We start from the raw sequence: 20791 nt of genomic DNA on the forward strand, positions 1-20791 counted from the left end.
GCTACTGTTGGTTGTTGTTGAAATTGTGGACCACTGCCCTAGAAATAGAGAACAATTAAAAGTGTTGTACCTTTTTTATATTATATTGAACAATTCATGTGAATATATTTTGTTGGTGCCCGTTCTGTAGGTTATTTCTGCTGATCTGGGCATCAGCAATTGTAATAATATTGATTTTAAAATAGCTGTGCACTGTCATGGGTGCATTCTGGGAAGAGTGGGCTGTGCTGAAGTTGCTGGGTGTGAGATGCTGCATACAGTTGAGAAGAACAGGCTGATTCCACTGCGATGAAGTTACAACAGGCTGTTTTACACCTCGGTGTTTTATTTCAGGGAAATATGACTGGATCTTCTCACACATTTTGTAATCTGGTTTCGTTGACTATTTCTCTTCCACTGCTCAGATCAGGAGAATGTTATTTGAAAAGTTTACCTCACCCAAATGTTGACTGGTGTGTGTATATATATATAATATATATATATATATATATGTATGTGTATGTATGTGTGCGCCTTTGTTTGAATTCACAAAGCACTCCACAGGAGCATCTTACTCCTGTCCTGAAGGCATTGACTTGTTGCTGAGGTTTGGTTCCATAAGCAACAGTCTCCCTCCAGTACCTTGCCCAAATGGCTGCTTGTCCACATGTCAGTTACCTGTTTTACCATGGTGTGCATCACAGCTGAGCTTAATCGATCAACAACTTGTATTTATATAGCGCCTTTAACATAGTAAAATATCCCAAGGGACTTCACAGAAGTGTTAGCGGACCAAATTTGACACCGAGCTCCATAAGGAGATGTTAGGACAGGTGACCAAAAGCTTGGTCGAAGAGGTAGGTTTTAAACAGCGTCGTGAAGGAGGAGAGAGAGATAATGAGGCGGAGCAGTTTAGGGAGGGAATTCCAGAGCCTAGGGCCTATACAATTAAAGGCATAGCCACAAATGGAGGGGTAAAGGAAACTGGGGATGCACAAGAGGCCAGAATTGGAGGAATGTAGTGTTCTCAGAGGGTTGTAGGGCTGGAGGAGGTTACAGAGATAGGGAGGGGCAAGGCCATGGCCATGGAGGGATTTGAACACAAGTATGAGAATTTTAAAATCCAGCCCTCAATTTGGAGTTTCTTCTATCAGGGAAACTAAGTTGTTTTCTAATGATGTCTCAATTTTGCCACAAGCAGTAGCAGTAGAAAAACATGGCCATGCCACCTACTTTTGTTCAAATCCATGCAGGAATCTTTAAACTCTGAAAATAAGATCACATAATATGTTGTAGGCACTTGATAGTATTAAAGTGAGTGGTGCTATAATGCAGTGTGTCAGTCTTTCATGGCCCAGGAAGTACTTTGGAGATTATGTGCTATAATCTGGGACCTTAATCTGTCACAGGAAGGAAATGCCTGATCTATGACAAGGAAGTGTTTGATTTGGTAGTAGAAGAGTGGTCTTCAGGAAGCAGTTGGAGGGTAGGCCAGGGAGTGGAGGATTCAGCAGAATGACACTTCAGGATTATTGGAAGGGAAAGCCCTCGAAGGAGGTCGTGCACTGCAAATGAGTAGGAAGAGAAATGGAATCCAAGAAGGATTAGCACAAGAAAATACTTGAGGTGCAAAAAGGATAGTGAGAAAATGGAGGAAAATTTTATGGAAGAAATTAAGTATTAAGGATAATGGTTCAATATAGTTGTCAGAACAATAAGGCAGTAATAGAAATTCAAGTGTGAAGGAACAGAATGCAAAAATCAGAAGTATACCGAAAGGAAATGGAAACATAATTTAACAAATTGCGCAAGAATTTCAAGGAGGAAACAAACTAATGGCGAACCAAATAAGAAAAAGTGAAAACTGAAGCCAGAATAGTGAATGAAAATTAAGAGCTAACAGGGGAAACCAACCAATAAAGACATTGGGTGAATGAAGAGAGCTGATAATAATGTAATTTGTGTGATGCAAAAAAAATTGCTTACCCAAGGACAAGAAACAGTAAGACAGATTGAAAGAATTAAGTGCACTAGCTTGAATTTTCTGAAACATGGCACTTTTACTGTCAATTAATTCTTGCAGACAACTGTTAAAGGATGATTCTGTTTTAATAAAAGTGCATGGTTCTGTTACAAGTTCCAGGAGGCCTTTCTCATGTTATTGATGACATGACTTATCACTTTAGAACTCTGCCCTTGTTTAAATGTATTGTTTATCTTTATGTATCCAGGATGAGTTTCTGTTGTATCGAAGAGACAAATTCTAGTTCAGTTACTATTAACAATTGAACAGAAGTACAAAATTGAAAAGAAAACAGCAGGGTTTAATACCCTATTCAGCTCTCCTCTGTGTTTCCTTTTCTAGCTTTGTTCCTCCTAGAATATGAGAAGTGTTATTGTCCTGTCAAAAACTAAGAGGAAAAAAATATTAAAATATTCTTGTACCATGTAATAAAATTAAACAATTGACGTGACGAATTGTATTCTGTTGTAATTGGTTCTTTCCAAAAGTTACTGTGATATTGATTCTACTTTTGAAATCATTTAGTGCAAAATAAATTGAGCAAAGTTTGAATGGTCTCCAGCACTGTTCTCTCCAAGCCGCGCGGCCATGCAGCAGTCTGTTGTGGGCTGCGCGCTTAATCATTCTGTCCACGCACCAAACCAGTGCTCTCGGCCCCTCTCTCACACTGACTAGTCCCCAGGCCCCTCTCTCACACTGACCAGTGCCCGGACCCTAGGCTCTTCTCCAGCTGTGCCTCCCCGGTCCCCAGTGCTCCAGCCCTAGGCAGGCTGTTCTGCCTCTGGTGCTTGGGAGTATCATAAGAACATAAGAAATAGGAGCAGGAGTTGGCCATATGGCCCCTCGAGCCTGCTCCGCCATTCAATCAGATCATGGCTGATCTTCGACCTCAACTCCACTTTCCCACCAGATCCCCATATTCCTTGATTCCCCTAGAGTCCAAAAATCTATTGATCTCAGCCTTGAATATACTCAACGACTGAGCATCCACAGCCCTTTCGGGTAGAGAATTCCAAAGATCCACAACCCTCTGAGTGAAGAAATTCCTCCTCAACTCAGTCTTGAATAATCGACCCCGATTCCTGTGATTATACCCCCTAGTTCTAGACTCTCTAGCCATGGGTAACAATCTCTCAGCATCTACCCTGTCGAGCCCCCTCATAATCTTTGTTTCAATGAGATAGCCTGCCTGGGGCCCGTGCACTGGGGACCGGGGAGGCAGAACTGGAGAAGGGCCTGGAGTCAGGGTACTGGTCAGTGTGAGAGAAGGGCTGAGAGCACTGATTTGGTGCGTGGACGGAACGTTTAAGTGCGTGGCCCACAACAGACTGCTGCGCGGCCATGCACGCAGCTTAGAGGGACTCGTTCAAAGTTTGCTCAATTTATTTTGTACTAAATATATGTTTCAGTGAGTGGCCGGAGGTCCAAGTGTCCAATCCCATGACTCCAGCCCCAGCCATCGCATTGTTTACCGTGTTGCTAGGAGATGCAGTCAGCAAGCAGCTGATTGGCTGCGCGGAAACCAGACCAGGAAGTAAAATGAAACCAATGGATTTGTCAGTGGCCTATCAGAGACCAAGCATCTTTCCTCCCCCCACCCCGGCCCATCCCCAGTCAATGAGAGACCAGGGGTCCGTACGTAGAGGCAGCCAAAGCTAATGAGAACTGCAAGATGTACAATTGGAATGCAATAATTTTTAAACCCCACTGAGGATTCAATGTGGGGGGAGGGGAGAGCTTTAATTAAACTGTTCCCTATCCCAAAATTCACACTGACTGACTTGACAGCTGTTTAGTATTTGACTCAATTTAAAAATTCTGATTGCGCACGATTTATTTCTGTTTGAATCAGAGTCATTAAGCTGATTGGAATTGTTCCCATCAGATAATTTTTAATAAAATATAATGTGACTGGTCTGCAACTTAAGAAACCCATTTCATAAACGATATAAATTTATCCACCAATATAATATTAAATTGTTACAATTATCCATTATTTTGTACCTTTGTTCTGTTTGTTACTTACCCTGAATAATCTTTTCTAAAAAGATGTTCTGTTTAAAGTTGTGATTTTTTTTTTACGATGGCGCACACAGCCTTTATCGGTGCACAAACCCAAATTCATTCTGCACATGGCCGAAAAAAATTAGAGAGAACCTTGGGCTCCTATGCTGCGTGTTTTATTTGAAAGTATTACTTTTTTTTCTCTCTCTGCCAATTTTCTCCTCTCTCTTCCTCTCTTGAAGGTGTGGACTTCTTGCTGGGTTACAGTTCCATGGATGCTGGTGAACTCCTCATCCAAGTGGCTGTTATTCATATGAACCTAAACAGTGAACGTGGGGAGGGGGAATTGGGATATTGTAAGCGAAGGCCGATTCCTGTGTTCTCCTGACATCTGCATTTGTGCACTTCATTTTAGGTTTATATATGTCAACGGTAAACTGACATACACAGGTCACTGGAGGGCAATCAGGAGCATGATTTTCAGTTCCTGCTCCCTCAGTGACAGGGTAGTAGATGTACCACATGGTTTTTTACTAAACCGTACATACCAGATAGAACCACATTTATGGGTCTTGGGGAGAGAATGGAGGGAAAAAATTACCAGTTTTAACTGAGAAAAGTAAAAAGATCTTTTGTACTTCAAGAAAATCAGCTGAAACTGCTTTGCAGTTTCATATCTATAAAATATGATTTGGTTCCATTGGTTTCCCACAAAATACATTGTGCGCAACCATTGGCCAAATATATCTTAATGGGTGCCCTAAATGCCAGTGTATGTTACTTACGGGAATAAACCTAAAAACTATGTTAAGCAGCTTCCTTTCCGCCTTATTTGTTGATACCACTGCCCAGTGGGGAACTTTCCCATACCAACCAGGAAGAGCCCAGGTTTGATCCCTAGTCTAGCTAATTATGAGCAGGGATAGCTGATCTGCTCATTGCTGCAGGGGTTGTTGCCAAACAAAGTGCCTGTGTGTGTGTTGTTGTCACATCAGAACAGAATTGGGCTCAACTGTGAGACCTCCTATTTTGCTGACTGTGTAGGTTCACACGAAAAATGGCCATTTAGAAAATGTTATCAGAATAACTGGTGCCTGTGGAACAAGACCCCAGCTGGACTGGAGAAAATTGGTAACGGATGGGGATAATATGCTGAACGTTGCTGTGATTCTTCTGTGTGTCATTAAGTGCAGAGAAAAATGGGTGCTCCCCTGTATTTTTTGGTTCAATAAGGAATTTTGTTCCTTAGATGAGTTTTTTAAAAAAAATAGATTTGCTAGCTTGTGCCCTTTAATATTTTTCTTCATGTTTTAGTTAGTTTTCCCTCTTAGATGTTCTGATTGACTTGGCTTTAATAGAGACTTGCAGTAAACATTCCATACCCTAATAACTGCATGGAATAAAATCCTTCAAATCACCCCCTTGTGTTCCTAGTACTAACCCTGAGTTTATGATACCATGTTACGGATTTGCTGATCAGTGGAAATAATGTTCCATTATTTACTCTCGTAAACTCTTTCATAACTATGAACATTTCTATTACATCCTCCCGTTAATGCTCCTTGAGTCTGAAAATACAGCCCTCATTTTTTTTTAAGTCTCATTATAATTATGTTCTTTTGTTGTACTTTTCAGTTTCTTGTGATGGCACAGAAGAACAAGATCAGCTCTGCTGTGGAGGTTTCCAGCAAAAAGTTGTTTAAAGCAAAATCAAAACGAAAGACAAAGGCACGAGGTAAATATGAAAGTGTGTTAATCACATATGCTGTACACATTGATTATTAAAAACTGGATTTTAAAAAATCTACTTGTTTGTTTTCATGTGAAATTGACTAGTAATCAATTACTTATTATTTGAAGTTTCTTTATAGCATTTGTTTTATTGGTACGGTATGACATGTACAACAAGCTATAAATTATTGCAGCAAATTACTTTGTGCTGTCATAATTTTAGCTAATTGCTATGCTTATCTGAGCCATTGAGGGACAGCTGACCCTAAAACCATTCTAAGGTTGTGAGATGTGAATGCTGAAAATGATTTTTCTTTTTAAAATCTGTCTTATATACTCCAGTTTCTAAATGTTACATTTTTGTAGAAAGTTTTAGTGAGGAATGTTAGTGCTGGGTAATATGTTTCCATTTTAAGTACGTAGACTCTATTGAACACTCCCAAGCCAGCTATAGCACAGGTTTACTGTGAAAATGTACATGAACCCACCCTTGACTATTCCACACTGCATCAATCTGAGTGCCTTTCAGGGGTCAAGCTTTTTCTTCTATCCAATTCAGGAGCATGAGAGAGATGTCAGAAATATCTCCCCAGAAATGGGAGCGGTATTCAAATCTTGGGTGAACATGGGTTTTAAAGCAAATCCATGAGTTGTGAAGGTGGGAAGTGTGTTGGCATAAGAGGAAACTGGGCTTCTTGTACATAACAGAGGAAATCCACACAGCCTTTCTGAATGAGATCGTTGGGTAGTTTTTAGGACTATTGCAGAGGAGACTATTGATGCAACAGTCTGGGCTGGATTCAAAGCTAGTTCCAGAGATGCAAGGGCAGTGTGCTAACTCGCACAGTCTCCTTACTGGCAGTTTTTAGGAGTCCTTGTCCTGTAGCATTTCTTAGTAGATGCAAGTTCTAACACAAAACGGTAACAAGAAATGAGTGTTTCCAGATGCTATGCCTGACCAAGCTATAGCAAGGAAGAGCTAACCTTAAAAATGAAATTTTCAGCATCTACAATATAAAAAATATATACGGTGAATACTGCAAATGTATTTTTAAAAAAACCTCCTTTTAGGTTGTTAATGTCACTGTGAAGGTTATCCATCAAATGCACAGGTATTCCCTATGTATTTCTTACCTAGAACCATCAGTGCTGTTTAGCAAAACGGGAAGTGTTCCTTGTTAACTTTGTTATGTCCTATTAAATGCTTTTGGATTCAGATGAGTGTATTTATATTTTCCTTACTTAGACGTATAGTTATTTCAGAATAAACAGAATAAATCCTACTCTAGAAATGTTGGCCAGCAGGACAAATTGAAGAGTTAGCACAAATTTCCTTGGGGTCTGAATTTGGGTGGGAAGAGAGGAGAGGCATGTTGTGAACATCAAAAAAAAATTGCAGAAAACCTGAGGGCCAGCAATTCTTCTAGGATCGTGCCCACTGCAGACCCCACCAGAGTATGTTGACTTGGGGTGCTTGCAAATTTGAATGTTCCTCGTGGGTGCCCACGCCTGTAAGGATGCATCTCGGGCACCCGTCTTCTCCCAAAGGCTGGAAAACTGAATGTCCAATGCCGGGGTGGGGGTTGCCGAGACTCCTCCACGCCACCCCCCACCTTCCCCTTTACTTGCCACCCTATGTCCTCCTTGTGAGAGGGCTGTATTTAACATAAGTTTTAAAGAAACTTATCTTTTTTTTTCTTCACTGGTCCAGCACACGATCCACCCCTATTCTCATTGGACATACCTGCCACCGATCCCAGGCTGGGAAAGTGGGAACTTCCAAATTGGGAGCCCCTGCTCATGGCCCCACGCCTTCTGTGTGAGTGGTCTTGTTTGGGTCGGGCAGAAGCTCCACCCCAAACAAAGTCCACAGGTCTGGGCAAGGTTGGAACCAAGTACATACAGTTTCCAAAGTGTTGAGGATTTTTGGCCCCATAGTTTTTTGGAGAATATTCCTGGTGGTAATGCAAATATAAGCCGGGTATTTTTTCTCTGTGTATAATTTTTTAATGTATTTTGAGGTTTCAATTTGAGTTTTGCGTGTTCAGAGCTTTGATTACTTGTTTGTTAGCGTTTGCTATTTCTATTTTGGTCACTGAATCTTGTTTTGTGACTGTTTTATGTGAATGAAAGGATTATTTTCCTTCACGTATTGCTGGACTGTAGGATGGGGATTACTGAAAATTAAATGTGTGCTCCTTTGACCTATTTGTGTGAATATTTTATTGTGCTTTTAAAAAAATTGCTCCTATAGGTGTACAAAATATAAAAGGACAATAGCTTATCTCCATTTTACCCTGCCTCCCTCAGGAAACGTTGAGACTTTGGATCCAGATTTTTTGATTCATGCTTGTATTGATAATGTCTGCCTTGCTAAATAACTGCAGATCCTGCTGGGCTACCTATTATAGAATAACATTTAGAGTTAACTCACAGTAGCTTAAATTTAGTGAATGAAACCTGAAGTGTGTGTACGTACATGTGTGCAGAGAGTGGTGAATGTGTGGAATGATCTATCAAGATATAAAAACTAAAGAGAGAATTGGATAGATAATTGAAGCAGGTGGGCGATTGAGATACTGTTTCTTGGACCTCTGAGATGGATTACATAGCCTCTTCCAGTCCTGTACTATTTAGAATTTTTGGTGAGTTATGTTGGAGTGAAACACTTTTATTACCCTTTGTCACAATCCAGCATTCTCAGGACAGGTATGGTACTGGCTAGACGCAAAGTAAAGTTTCCTTTACTGTGCCTATGCAATGTATGAACCTCAGAGGAGCGCCGCAACTGCACAAAGCCAGCTATAAATATGGCTTTTCGGAGTGAGATTGCTGAGCAGTTTTTGTACTGTGTGACCACAGCCACTTAGAGATGAATTTAATTGTGCAAAGTAATTTCACCAAGGACTCTTATCGTTACCCAATTTCGACTGAGCCCCATTTCAGTTCAATAAATGTGCCATACCCCAACCATTTCAGTACATGGTGAGTTTAAGATGTCTTAATCCTGTATAACTCATTGATCAGACCAGATTTGCAATACCTTGTACAGTCTTGAGTGCCTTCCAAGATCTTTTATTTAAGAGAAATGTCACGGGAACAGAAAGATGAAAGGAACAAAGACATTAGGTTTTCTGTAGAAGTTGCTGAAGCAGTAAGAAATGGGACGCAGTTTTGTATTGGCAGTTATAAGGAACTCCAATTTTTTTTGTGCCTATGTCTGTTTCTTGTTTTAAATTTGTGCAGTATTAAATAATGCGGTGTCTCTTGTATTATTCTGCAGGTTTCTCCACCGCTTGTCCTCCTGTTCTTTAGTATTTTGCTGCAGTTTTATAGAAACACCAAGATGAGACTTTTCTAGGCATTTGTCAGGCAATGACTTGTCAAACCAATCATCTATAAGCAGTTATAGACTTCGCATTAGTATAAAGAATAATCATGGCATAAATTGTAAAACTGTCTGTTTGAGGTACAGCTCTTTATATCTTTTCAAGTACATGCACTTTTTAAAGTTACTTCTTATTTGTTTGTTTTATCTCAGATAGTTTGCAATTCTTACTCCTTCAATCCTTTTTTTCTTGGTGTGTGTCACTAATTGCAGGTGATGAAAATGTATACAGTATAAGAGGTGGAAATTTCAGAGACTAGACTGGAGGTTTTTAGGTGAGATTTTAAAATTTGGTGAGATTTTAAAATTTGTTTTTACTTGTTTGTTATGAAGGAACGAAAGAAGAGACTGGGAGTGAAGATAAACCATCAAAGGGAAAGAATGCTAAACATTTGGAATTTCGGGTAAGGGTACATTTTCTCTCGGTGATCAGATCCATAAATCAATAATTCCTACCCCGCGTCACCTAGATTGAACTAATGCTCTTGTATGTCGCTGTAATGTTCTCCAATCAGTATAATCTCTATTATTTTACAGCTTCCTCTGTAATAGGGAACCCTACACGAATTATATTCCAGCAAGGATCATGCTGCACATAGGGCATTTCCTATGGCTTTCCTAAGACTGCCGTTTGCAGTTTGGATCTAACATACCTGCAAAGGTTTTAATCATTTTAAATTTCTGCTCTAGTTTTCTTCCCTTGCGCCCTTCCCCTAAAGATGGTTATTCCTGCTGTGGTACTGTTTTCTTGAGAGTTGTGACTCTCTGGTACCTCAGCCAAATGGCTGTTTGTCATGAGTGAGCTTGGACAGTGACTGTTAGCAGGATATTTACATAGAATTATATAGAATGTACAGCACAGAAACAGGCCATTCAGCCCAACAGGTCCATGCCGATGTTTATACTCCACACAAGCCTCCCCCCTCCCTACTTCATCTAACCCTATCAGCATATCCTTTCATTCCTTTCTCCTTCATATGCATTTAAGGGGAAGCTAGATAAACATCTGTGCTAGTCACATCAACTACCCCTTGTAGCGAGTTCCACATTCTAACCACTTTCTGGATAAAGAAGTTTCTCCTGAATTCCCTATTGGATTTATTTGTGACTATCTTAAATTTATGACCCCTAGTTCTGGTCTCCCCCGCAAGTGGAAACATCATCTCTACATCTACCCTATCCAAGCCTTTCATAATCTTAAAGACTCAGGTCATAGAATGATACAGTACAAAAGGAGGCAATTCGGCCCATCGTGCTTGTGCCGGCTCTTTGAAAGAGCTATCCAATTAGTCCCACTCCCCTGCTCTTTCCTCATAGCCCTGCAAATTTTCCCCTTCCAGTATTTATCCAATTCCCTTTTGAAAGTTATTATTGAATCTGCTTCCACCACCCTTTCAGGCAGTGCATTCCAGATCATAACAACTCGTTATATAAAAAAGCTTTTCCTCATCGCACCTCTGCTTCTTTTGCCAATTACCTTAAATTCCCTGGATACTGCCCCGTCTGCCACTGGAATCAGTTTCTCCTTATTTACTCTATCAAAACCCTCCATAATTTTGGACATCTCTTTTAAATCTCCCCTTAATCTCTGCTCTAAGGAGAACAACCCCAGCTAGTCTAGTCTCTCCACGCAACTGAAGTCCCGCATCCCAATACCATTCTAGTAAATCTCCACTGCATCCTCTCTGAGGCCTTGACATCCTTACTAAAGTGTGGTGCCCAGAATTGGACACAGTACTCCAGCTGGGCCTAACCAATGATTTATAAAGGTTTAGCATAACTTCCTTGCTTTTGTACTCTATGCCTCTGTTTATAAAACCAAGGATCCCATATGATTTTTAACAGCCTTCTCAACTTGACCTTCAAAGATTTGTGTGAGCACACCCCCAGGTCTCTCTGTTCCTGCGCCCCCTTTAAAATTGTACCATTTAGTTTATATTGCCTCTCCTCATTCTTCCTACCAAAATGCATCACTTCACACTTCTCTGCGTTAAATTTCATCTGCCATGCGTCTGCCCATTTCATCGGTCTGTCTGTGCCCTCTTGAAGTCTGTTCCTATCCTGCTCAATACTTCCTACATTTCCGAGTTTCGTGTCATCTGCAAACTTTGAAATTATGCCCTGAATACCAAGTCTAGGTCATTAATACATATCAAAATGAGCAGTGGTCCTAATACTGCCCCCTGGGGAACACCACTGTATACTTCCCTCCAGTCTGAAAAACAACCGTTCACCAGTACTCTCTGCTTTCTGTCCCATAGTCAATTTTGTACCCATGTTGCCGTTAATTTTGCTAATAAGGGATTGCAACTGATTCACTTAGCTGCCCCATTGATACCAGTGGCTTTCAGCAATGTTCACGGACAGACATCACTTTTTTTAGCTTTTGCGTATATGCGCAGCAGACTATCTATGTATGCATGTCTAGTACTTTGCCTCCCCTTCTATATAGTAAGCAAAACAAAGACTAGCTGGTATGGAGTGCATGTGGAAAATCGCATTGGCAATCCTAGATCCACACTGTGATTTCAGGAGAAAATCTCTCAGATCCAGATCGTAATTAGGATTGCAATTTACCATTTCTTTCACCATTTGTTCCCTTCATTTGTGGCTTCTTATCTCACTTAGCTGTGCCTTTCTCTCTTTGCCTCCCAATCTGGCTTTCGCCCCACTGAGAATCAAGTAGGCTATTAACTCTCCAATATGAATTGCATTATACTTCAATAAAGTTTGGCCCCAGTTAAGTTGCTCCATGTGATAGTGCACTTACCTAGCTAGTTATCTGGGAAAATGTTTACCTGCGAGGATAGAAAAGAAGCCTTGAGGCTGGGAAGGGTGATTTCCTGACATATCGAGGATGTTAAGTTGATAAACGTCATCGTGCGGTGGAAGTCGTCGATGGGGTGCACTGGTTCACAACTTCATCATTGAGGAAGTGGAAGATGATTTCTAGCACTTTGGAGGAGCCCAGGATCACCATTCAATAACCGATTTTGGTGGGAATATTCAGCTGTAACTTGTAGGGTGCATCTTGGTCATAACAGACATAATCCAGAAGAGAGAAGGTTCAAATACAGGGTAAATATTGCAGTGGGAGGCTTTTTCTTTTTCCCCAAGCTTGACAAGTAATTCCTATGCAGTAGCAAATCTGCATTGAGGCAGCAAGAGGTGATTGTGACTGTTATAGTGGTGTATTTTGTGTTCGCACAGCATCGCAGGAGATGCAGTTGGGTTGTTCAGAGTAAACACTAGAACAGTTTGTGTCTGAAGCTGGCTTTGCATCACCTCCAAAACTCAGCCGTACACTTGGGAGTGTAATTTTTCTTTTTTGTTAGGAATTGAGAAAAAACTACTGAAAACCTACCAATCATCACCTCGCACAGAGCTGTATTAGGCGACAGGATGGTGTAGGGAAGGGAATAGTTTAAAGGCACAGCTTTCCAGCTATCAAATTAAACATAGCTTATATTTATTAATAAATCTTAGGATGTAATTTTCAACTTCACTCACTGGATGGTAAACTGGCTGAGTGGAGTAGTAAAATCTGACCCATTTTCATCTCGTTGATTTCAATGGAATGAAAATTGGGCGGATTCTACAATGGGTGGGAAATTTGCTCCGCCAGATTACTGCCCAGTCGGTGAGGTTAAAAGTGACCCTCCTGATGACTACGGATAGTGCAGAAGGCACAGTATTTGGTGAACTTCACTCTTGCTGTCCTTTCAGTTCTGCAGTGCTGATATTAAGCTGCTAATCTTGGGATTTCAGAATATTTAAAATGGTTGTAAATTCCTTGGGAAAGGTATAACTACAAATCCACCTAACATAGTTTCTGTGATTCACATGACCTCTGTGTCTGTGGAATTGTGGCATTTAGTGATGCAGCATATACTGACATTTAGTTCTCAAAACACAAAAACCTGAAGGAATTCAGGCAAATCATTTGGGTTTACTGAAGTATTATGCAATTCATATTGGAGAATAACTATCCTACTTAATTCTCAGATTTGTGGAATATAGAGTTCCCAGTGCTTATGTTCAACTGTAATTTTATAATTATTTACAGAAGTTTTTTTTCCCCAGACTACTGATCCTCCTGAAAAGGATCGAGAACCAAGAATACAAAAGATAAAGATCACTTTGGGAGATGAGAAGTACGTACAGCTTGCTGGACTGAATAATTTGTTTTCATTTAAAATTCTGAGTAGGAAATTTTACATTTGTCTTCAATATAATATTTCCTCTTTTGGTTTACTAGTTGTCTCTCTTCCTCCCCAGTCTTTAATAAAAATTAGTATTTGTAATGCTTTTTTGCTTATAGAATAACTAAATGAATTGCATTTATGTTGCCTGCATTCAGGCTTATCTAGTTTGTACCCAAAACCAGGGCTGTACTAATCTGTATATTATTAAAATAAATAATGTGAATCTTCAGCAATGCCTTCAGTTAAAGTACTCCTCTTTCCCCTTCTCTAAGCTATTAGAATCACCTCTTCGTGAATCAATGTATCCTTCTGCAGTATTTTAATTGTGGTCTAATATTAAACCGATCACATTATTTACTTGAACTTTTTTTTACTAGGGCTAAACAATACAAAAGTAATTTTGTTCCGAAGGACAGCCAAGATGAGTCTTTCAGTGATGCTTCATCCTCAACATCAGAAGATAAGGTTAATGGAGAGGATGATGGACAACTGGCAATCAGGAAGCCTAGATACTGGTTAGAGATGAAGGGAATGGAGGATTATGTGGGAAAATGCAAGCAGAAAGGGAAAGGTAAATTACAGATCTTATCTTTATAATTGTGTAGTTCGCACACACAACCTTTGATTTTCATAACCTGGAAGGTGGGTAGATCATTTTGAAGAATCGGCAGGCATTAGGTAAAGATTATGTTGGCTGTAAGCAACGGTAATCATAGCATGGAAAGTGGGGCCCCTGCTCTGAAGATAAATTATCTAACTACAGGAGAGCCCATATCATCTGCAATTCCATCATCTGCACTCTTGATTATCCAAGAGAGATTTTGTGGAAGATGGAACTTGGTTTTGCATAGATCAGCTAAAACGCATTTGCACATTTTAAACTGATTTTTCACAGATTCTGTGCTGTGTTCTGGATTCAGAAAATAAGTAGTTGTTATCTGGATGTGCTGTACCTGGTAGAATTTACTCTCCATGCAGCTGTCGGTCTCAACACCAGCCAGAGTCGTGGCTGTGGGCCCAGGATGCAATTCTTTCAAATATGCCTCCCTTTTAAAATGGAAAAACATGGAATCTTATCTTCACATGCTGGGAACATGATTGGGTAATCCAAGTAGACTAAATACTCAGACTAAGTATACGGGTACTCTGTTTATAGGAGTACAAGGGGGAGCCCTTTATTATGGCAGATAATTGCGGTTTCACTAATTATATTTGAATTGAAGTTCTTGGGATTACTGTTTCCCTTAGAAGAACTACATTCCTCTGCCGTCTCCTCATTATAAAGATTTGTGCTACAATCTGTTCAGATATTTAAAAGAAAAATCTGGTTTGGAGAGGGATTGCTATTTTATTGCCAAACATGGTGATGTGTTTCTGTCCATGTCGGATACCTGCCTGAAAAAACAAATGGTAATGTGACCATTTGACTTATTGTTGTTGCACACTGAGCCCTTTCACACAACTCAGGACACCATTAGTAGGAGTTACTGACAAATATAGATAAATAGCAGCAATTGATTCATGTAGCTTTTTTTTTCAGCAATGCAGCAGCTATTTTAATTTATTGGTTTATTTATTTTTAGTATGGGTTTCTTTATTTTTAAAATGTGACCTGCAATGGGATATAAAATTTAATGCTAGGTGTTTGTTTCCTGCTTTCAATTTCACTTCAATTCAAATAAAGATAGATGGATTCTGTGGAAAGAACTAGAGCCCATTTCTTAGGAACTGGGTACTGTGGTAGGCCAGCACACTGCTCTTTCATTTCTGTAACCTGAGTTCAGATGCAGTCAAAAGAGATCAGATATATGTCTCTGCCAGCCATACGGACCCTGAGTGAAATGAGTTTTGGCAGTCTCAACTCTGTTCCTATTTAGGAGGGAGTACAAATCTGCCCAAGTTTAGTAGCAGTTGCTGATCCTGGTAAGGGAGGCCACAAGGATGGTGCGACAAGTGAAAAGATTCAGCAATCTGGAAGGGATGCTCTTCTTGTGTTTCCTACGTTACAACAGTGACTACACTTCATAAGTACTTCATTGGCTGTAAAGTGCTTTGGGACGTCCTGAGGTCATGAAAGGCGCTATATAAATGCAAGTTTGTTCTTTCTTTAGTTTGAAGCTGAGTAGAGGAAGCTTTATTTTGCATCTGGTGTTGTTTTCCTGACCCAAGATTGCTTTATGCTGACACAGGGGGCTCGATTTTAGCGTCTGGTTTCCAGCGGGGGGGCCCCGAAAATCCTGATGCCCGGTCACGTGACCGGATCGCACCGCGATCCCGACCACTTCCGGGTTCCCCGATGACGTGCGGGGCTGCATGCATGGCCCCCGCTGGTGCGAATCCCGCAGGCAATTAAAGCCAGCGGAGTTCCACTTGAGTGTACTTACCTTGCTTGTTGAGGTCATTTAATGAGCTGAATCAGCTGTCAAAAGAGGAAGTGTGGGATTTTACCTTCATCGCAGAGTGTTTCACACACTGGGGGAAACAGTCTCCCTCCAACCAGGCGTGTTGCAGCCAGCAGCCTGTGGCAGGTGCCAAGGTGCACTCCACGTGGGAGAGCCCTCACCCACACAGGAGGCCACCGCGTCACATAGGGCAACCCCTGCCCCCCACCACCCCCCGCCAAGCCAGAGGACAGACCGACACGAAACCGCAGCCCCAGTCCGAGGAACCACCCACCTACCCTGCACAACCCCTCAGACCAACACCTGCCAGATGGGTGGTGCGTGGACACCCTCGGAGGACGAACAGCATGACCAGCCCCAGCAGCCTCGCAGTCCACGCTGTCCGCCTCAGAGACGTGGAGCCCCCCAACACGATGTTGTTGCACGCCCACCTGCACAGCAGGAGGGAGGGCTACCGCAGAGAGAGACGCATCGCAGAGGGCACTACCCTCGCCACAGGGTCCACAGACCGAGGCGCAGCTCCCCGGACCTCTCCGAGCAGCAGTGCACACGGAGGCGCAGATTCGCTCGACATGTAGTCGTGGAGATCTGCAGGCTCTTTCATGCCGAGCTGCTCCTGGCTGACCCCAGCACCAACTGCTTACCTGTCGCTGTCAAAGTCACCACTGTCCTCCACAACTTCTCCTTCGCATCCTTCCAGGGTGCAGCCGGGTACACCGCCGATGTCTCTCAGTCGTCTGCGCGGAAGAGCCCTGCAAATACACCTGCACTTACTCTGCAGTAACACGATGGGTGGCATCAGTGGTGGGTCCTCATAGTGATACCCAGGAGCGGGCATTATTGGACACAACAGACAGGATTCGCGGAGACATGGCAGTGGTGGTGCCAATATAATGTGTGATGTTTGTTGCTCTGAAATTCAATATAGGTAACACCCATGGCAAACCCTCCGACACCCTTGTGCACCCCCTTCATGCTCACGACATGTTTGCCTTACGCTGCCTACTGCACATATGTGATGCATGCCCTGTGGCTGCAGCACAGGTGGTGGCAGGTTGAGTGAGGCTGGCCGTGAGGGAGATGCACGAGAGGGTGAGTATGGGATAGAGCCATGAGATTGTATGAGGATTGGGTTGTGTGTTAGTGGCAGGATGAGTACTGGCGAGGTGAGTAGGTGGAGGTAAGATGAGGATGGGGTTTGAGTGGGTATGAAGGGTGATGTGACAGAGTAGTGTTGGCGGTGCCGAAGGAGATGTGGGGTGGGGGCAGTGTTGTGGCAGACGGAGTGTAGGGGAAAGACTTTGTGTTCTCACTGTGGCTGACCTACTGCGGTCATTGCAGCGCCTCCTGCACTGTATGCAGGTGGGCGATATGTTGGTGGCGCAGGTAACCCCCTCTGCCACCTCGAGCCAGGCCTTGGTGGCAGAGGCAGGCCGCTTCCTCCCACCCGCCGGGTGGAAGATCTCTGTCGAAGATCTCTGTCCTCCCCCTCCTCCGCACCCCATCTGATGATACCTGTGATGCGGCATCATTAAACTGGGAGCAGCCTTCCCCCTGGGCTGCTCCATGCTGTAATTTGTTCCATTGGTTGCAGCATCTGTCAGTGGAGGACTGCCCCTTTAACTAGAGAGCCTCCAGCTGACAGATCGTACTGCGCATGCGCAGCCCGCCCGACGCGCAGACCAGCAGCGCGGAGCCCGGAGGAGCAGGTAATTGATTCCTATTAGTGTGTTGCCTGCTACGATCGCGCGGGCAACCCACTAATTTCAACGGGCGCGGAGGCCACGCACCCGAAACCCAACCCGCAGGAAACCCGCAGGCCTGCTAAAATCAGGCCCAGGATGTCAAAATGGGAGTACTTAGTTCCCTCACCTTGGTGAACGCAAAATTAAAAGTTTGCACAAGATCAGTGTTTTTCTGTTGGCTCTACTATGAGTTAGCCTTTTGTTCTCTGGCTTGTACATTTGTACTTTCTTTACTATTTGATGTTTCCTCTTGCCCTTATTACTATTTATTTGATTTTGCAGCTTTCTTTCCTCCCCTTAATCCTAATGAATACATCCTGCATTTTCTACATTTATACCTGCTCTTCAAAACATGCTTTGTAATGTACCTTATCTGACAAATTAGTGATGTGTAATTATCTTATTTGGACGTTTCATGTTTTAGTGGGTGGAGCAAAAAATAGATTTCCAATTGTTTATTTGGAGTGCCTGTCTGCTTTTATGTCTTTAAACTAAGCACAAATGACTACAAGCTAAGCATGTATTGGATTTCTTGCTGCAGCACCTGTTTGGTGCTCTTGAGGACTGCATTTCCTTTGTGGCATTTGATGTTGCACAGCATCTATAAATTTGAATTCTCTTAAATTTTCCTGTCCTGAATATTTAAACTAAATGTAGAGAATAAGTACAAAACTGCATTTATATATTTGTATTCTAGAATCTTTGTAGCAAATGTGTAGATTTAAAATATTTCTAATGCAAAAAATACAAAATTGTTTCAAGAGTTAATCTGGATATTTTATTGCAGCAGAGAGCAAAGCTCTGCAGAAGAAAAGGAAGATGAATAGTGCTGATGCTGATGATGAATCTGCTAGGAAAGAAAGAAAGCTCACAGGTATAAAATTTGTGTGTACAAGAAATTTGAAATGTCTAAAGGCTAAGATGTGCAAAGTCCTGAACATTAGTTTTTGGCATGTTTTCCTGAGGTAGCTGAAGTCTACCTTCCTCGTTGTGAATTAATCTCGCTTTGCCCTAGGTTTTAAAAAAAAAATGAATTGTTCTGTACTTCCGCATCCCCTCCAGATATAAATTTCTTAAGCCAGGGCTGATGGTCTTTGCCACATAATGTGCAATTATGAGTCTTCGAAGATACATTGGCCCCATTTCACATTTTGCATTAGGTTCTGGCATAAATAATGACATTGTGCTACAGTTCCTTTACTCCAAGAATGATTATTTTCAGGGTTTGTGCTGGCACTGTTACCTATCATATGACATGTGTAACTCAAATTGACAGTTTATTTTTTATTTTTAATAGTTGCTATATGAGGAAGAAAAACTGATTTTAAGAGTAGCATATTCCATGGGACCAAGCCACAAATTAAAAGTTTCGAAAGATACCCTTTTGGAAAGGAAATAAACTCTATCCATGAACAGGCAAGAGTGATATGATCTTTAAAACTCGTGGTTATATTGAGATGCAATCTCCCTGGTGCACCTGTGGCAGAGTGGCAACCTCAGCATCAGTAGCAGAACCTGTGGGTGCAATTAGACAGCTTGACAAGCCAAAAAATTGTTTTGAATTGAATGGAGTTGAATTTGTGGCCAAAACATTGGGGGTGAAATTGGGGTGTTTAGCATCCGTTTATTCGGCGCTACGCGACCAACTAAGCCTCGAAAATGGAGTCCGAGATGCGTGCACACACTTCTAATGGGAAGTGTGCAGGACGCCATCTCGGTGAAGAGGTTTGCGCGCACGTCTAACGACCGCCGGCAGCATACATAGCAGGGAGATTATGACGCGAACCGGTGTGCAACGGTGATTTGAAGGCAATGCTGCTATATTGGAACTCCACACTCCATCCAATGCACTGTCTTAACCTCGCACAGCTGAACAGGCCTAAAGTGGCATGAAGGACCTCGCCCTCCCAGCAGTATTTAAAGGGATCATGCAGGAGTTACAGGTTAGTTGCTAGATTATTTATTCTGGCTGCTGGTGCATTTGTACATGTTTTTGGAGGGTTTCCTATACTTGGATAAAGTTTCAATACTCCACAGGGAGTGGGCTGGCTGGCAGGCAACAGCAAGGGCACTAGTGGAGAGGCAGGGGTGGGAGCAGGAATGTTGAGAGAGGACAGCAGGTTCGTGTTCTATGGAGCCACTGCCACTTGTTGTCTCCTGTTATGCGCCACCTTCTCCTCCAAGAAAGAGGGAAATGTGTCACTGAGTGTCCTGGAAGATGTTTGAATGATGTGGCTGTTCATGATTGAATAGCTACCAGTGTGTATGAACTGTGGGTGTGAGGGTGAGATAAAGCATATGATTTGAACGGTTGAGTACTGACTGAAAGAGATTGTTGGCAGGTGGGTGATGGGGATGTAGTGAATTGAGCAGTGGATGAGGCTAGTGGTTCAGTTGGTACGATATGCCACTTGAAGCTTGAACTCACTCAACTTGACAACTCGTTGTAAATCATTGAATTTCTTCCTGCACTGCATCCATGTTCTTGGAGCTGTGCTCCTGGCATTTATCTCATTCACTACTTCCTTCCACTGCCTTTTCAGCATATGTCTGGAGGGCCTCCTGCCCCCCTGCGATATAGAATGCCCCTCCTGCTGTCCACCTCTTGCATCAAAGCTTCCAGTGCATCATCAGAGAACCTTGGTGCATGCTCTCTCCCGGCACAGCCATTCTTCAAAGTATCACAGCACCGATTCAGTTTTGAAACGCCTTCCGCTATTTCTTGCAGCCGCAATGCATCTCCCCTTTAAGAGGTGTAGGCTGCCTTTAAGAAGTGTGAGCCACTCACGATATCGGGGCCCCCTGCTGACGCATGCAGCCAATCAACAGCGCAGGCAGCGCTGACTGCACACAGCAATCATATAAAATAGCAGGCAGCACGTATGTAACGTGCCTCCTGCATCAAAACGAATGGGCATGGGCTAATTGGGGACCGCGATCCCTGCGCCCGTCTACAGGGGTTATCCGATTTAACCCCCATTGTGTTCAGTGCACCCAAACCATGCAGAATACAAATCTGGCCAGGCCAGATTTGTATTTAGGCCAGAATCAGATCAGCAATGTTCTCGTTAAATGGCGGAGCAGGCTCGAAGGGCCAAATGGCCTACTCCTGCTCCTATCTCTTATGTTCTGGACAAATATTCCTCCAGCAGTTATGCACAGACCGTTTATCTACTCTGTTTATTTTTTGGCAGGTAATCTGGTCTAGTTCAGTAGTTGGCATTTTGTATTAATTGAGTAAATCTTGATTTATTATTTTTGTACAAAGTATATTGTATTTCAAGTTATGAAACATGAATAATGACTTGTCTGGG

General features: G+C 42.3%; 1 protein-coding gene across 1 annotated transcript in view; it reads left to right on the forward strand.

Moving 5' to 3' along the window:
• Window positions 1-20791, forward strand: part of znf512 (zinc finger protein 512) — a 52501-nt gene that overhangs the window by 722 nt on the left and 30988 nt on the right. Inside the window, exons 2-6 of the mRNA XM_067984438.1 lie at window positions 5642-5741; window positions 9459-9529; window positions 13209-13279; window positions 13708-13901; window positions 18265-18351. Of these exons, the coding sequence (XP_067840539.1) occupies window positions 5651-5741; window positions 9459-9529; window positions 13209-13279; window positions 13708-13901; window positions 18265-18351 (514 nt within the window). The 5' untranslated portion in view covers window positions 5642-5650. The remainder of the gene's footprint in view (window positions 1-5641; window positions 5742-9458; window positions 9530-13208; window positions 13280-13707; window positions 13902-18264; window positions 18352-20791) is intronic.

The sequence above is a fragment of the Heptranchias perlo genome, chromosome 5 (genome assembly GCF_035084215.1).
Source record: "Heptranchias perlo isolate sHepPer1 chromosome 5, sHepPer1.hap1, whole genome shotgun sequence".
Classification (NCBI taxonomy): Eukaryota; Metazoa; Chordata; class Chondrichthyes; order Hexanchiformes; family Hexanchidae; genus Heptranchias; species Heptranchias perlo.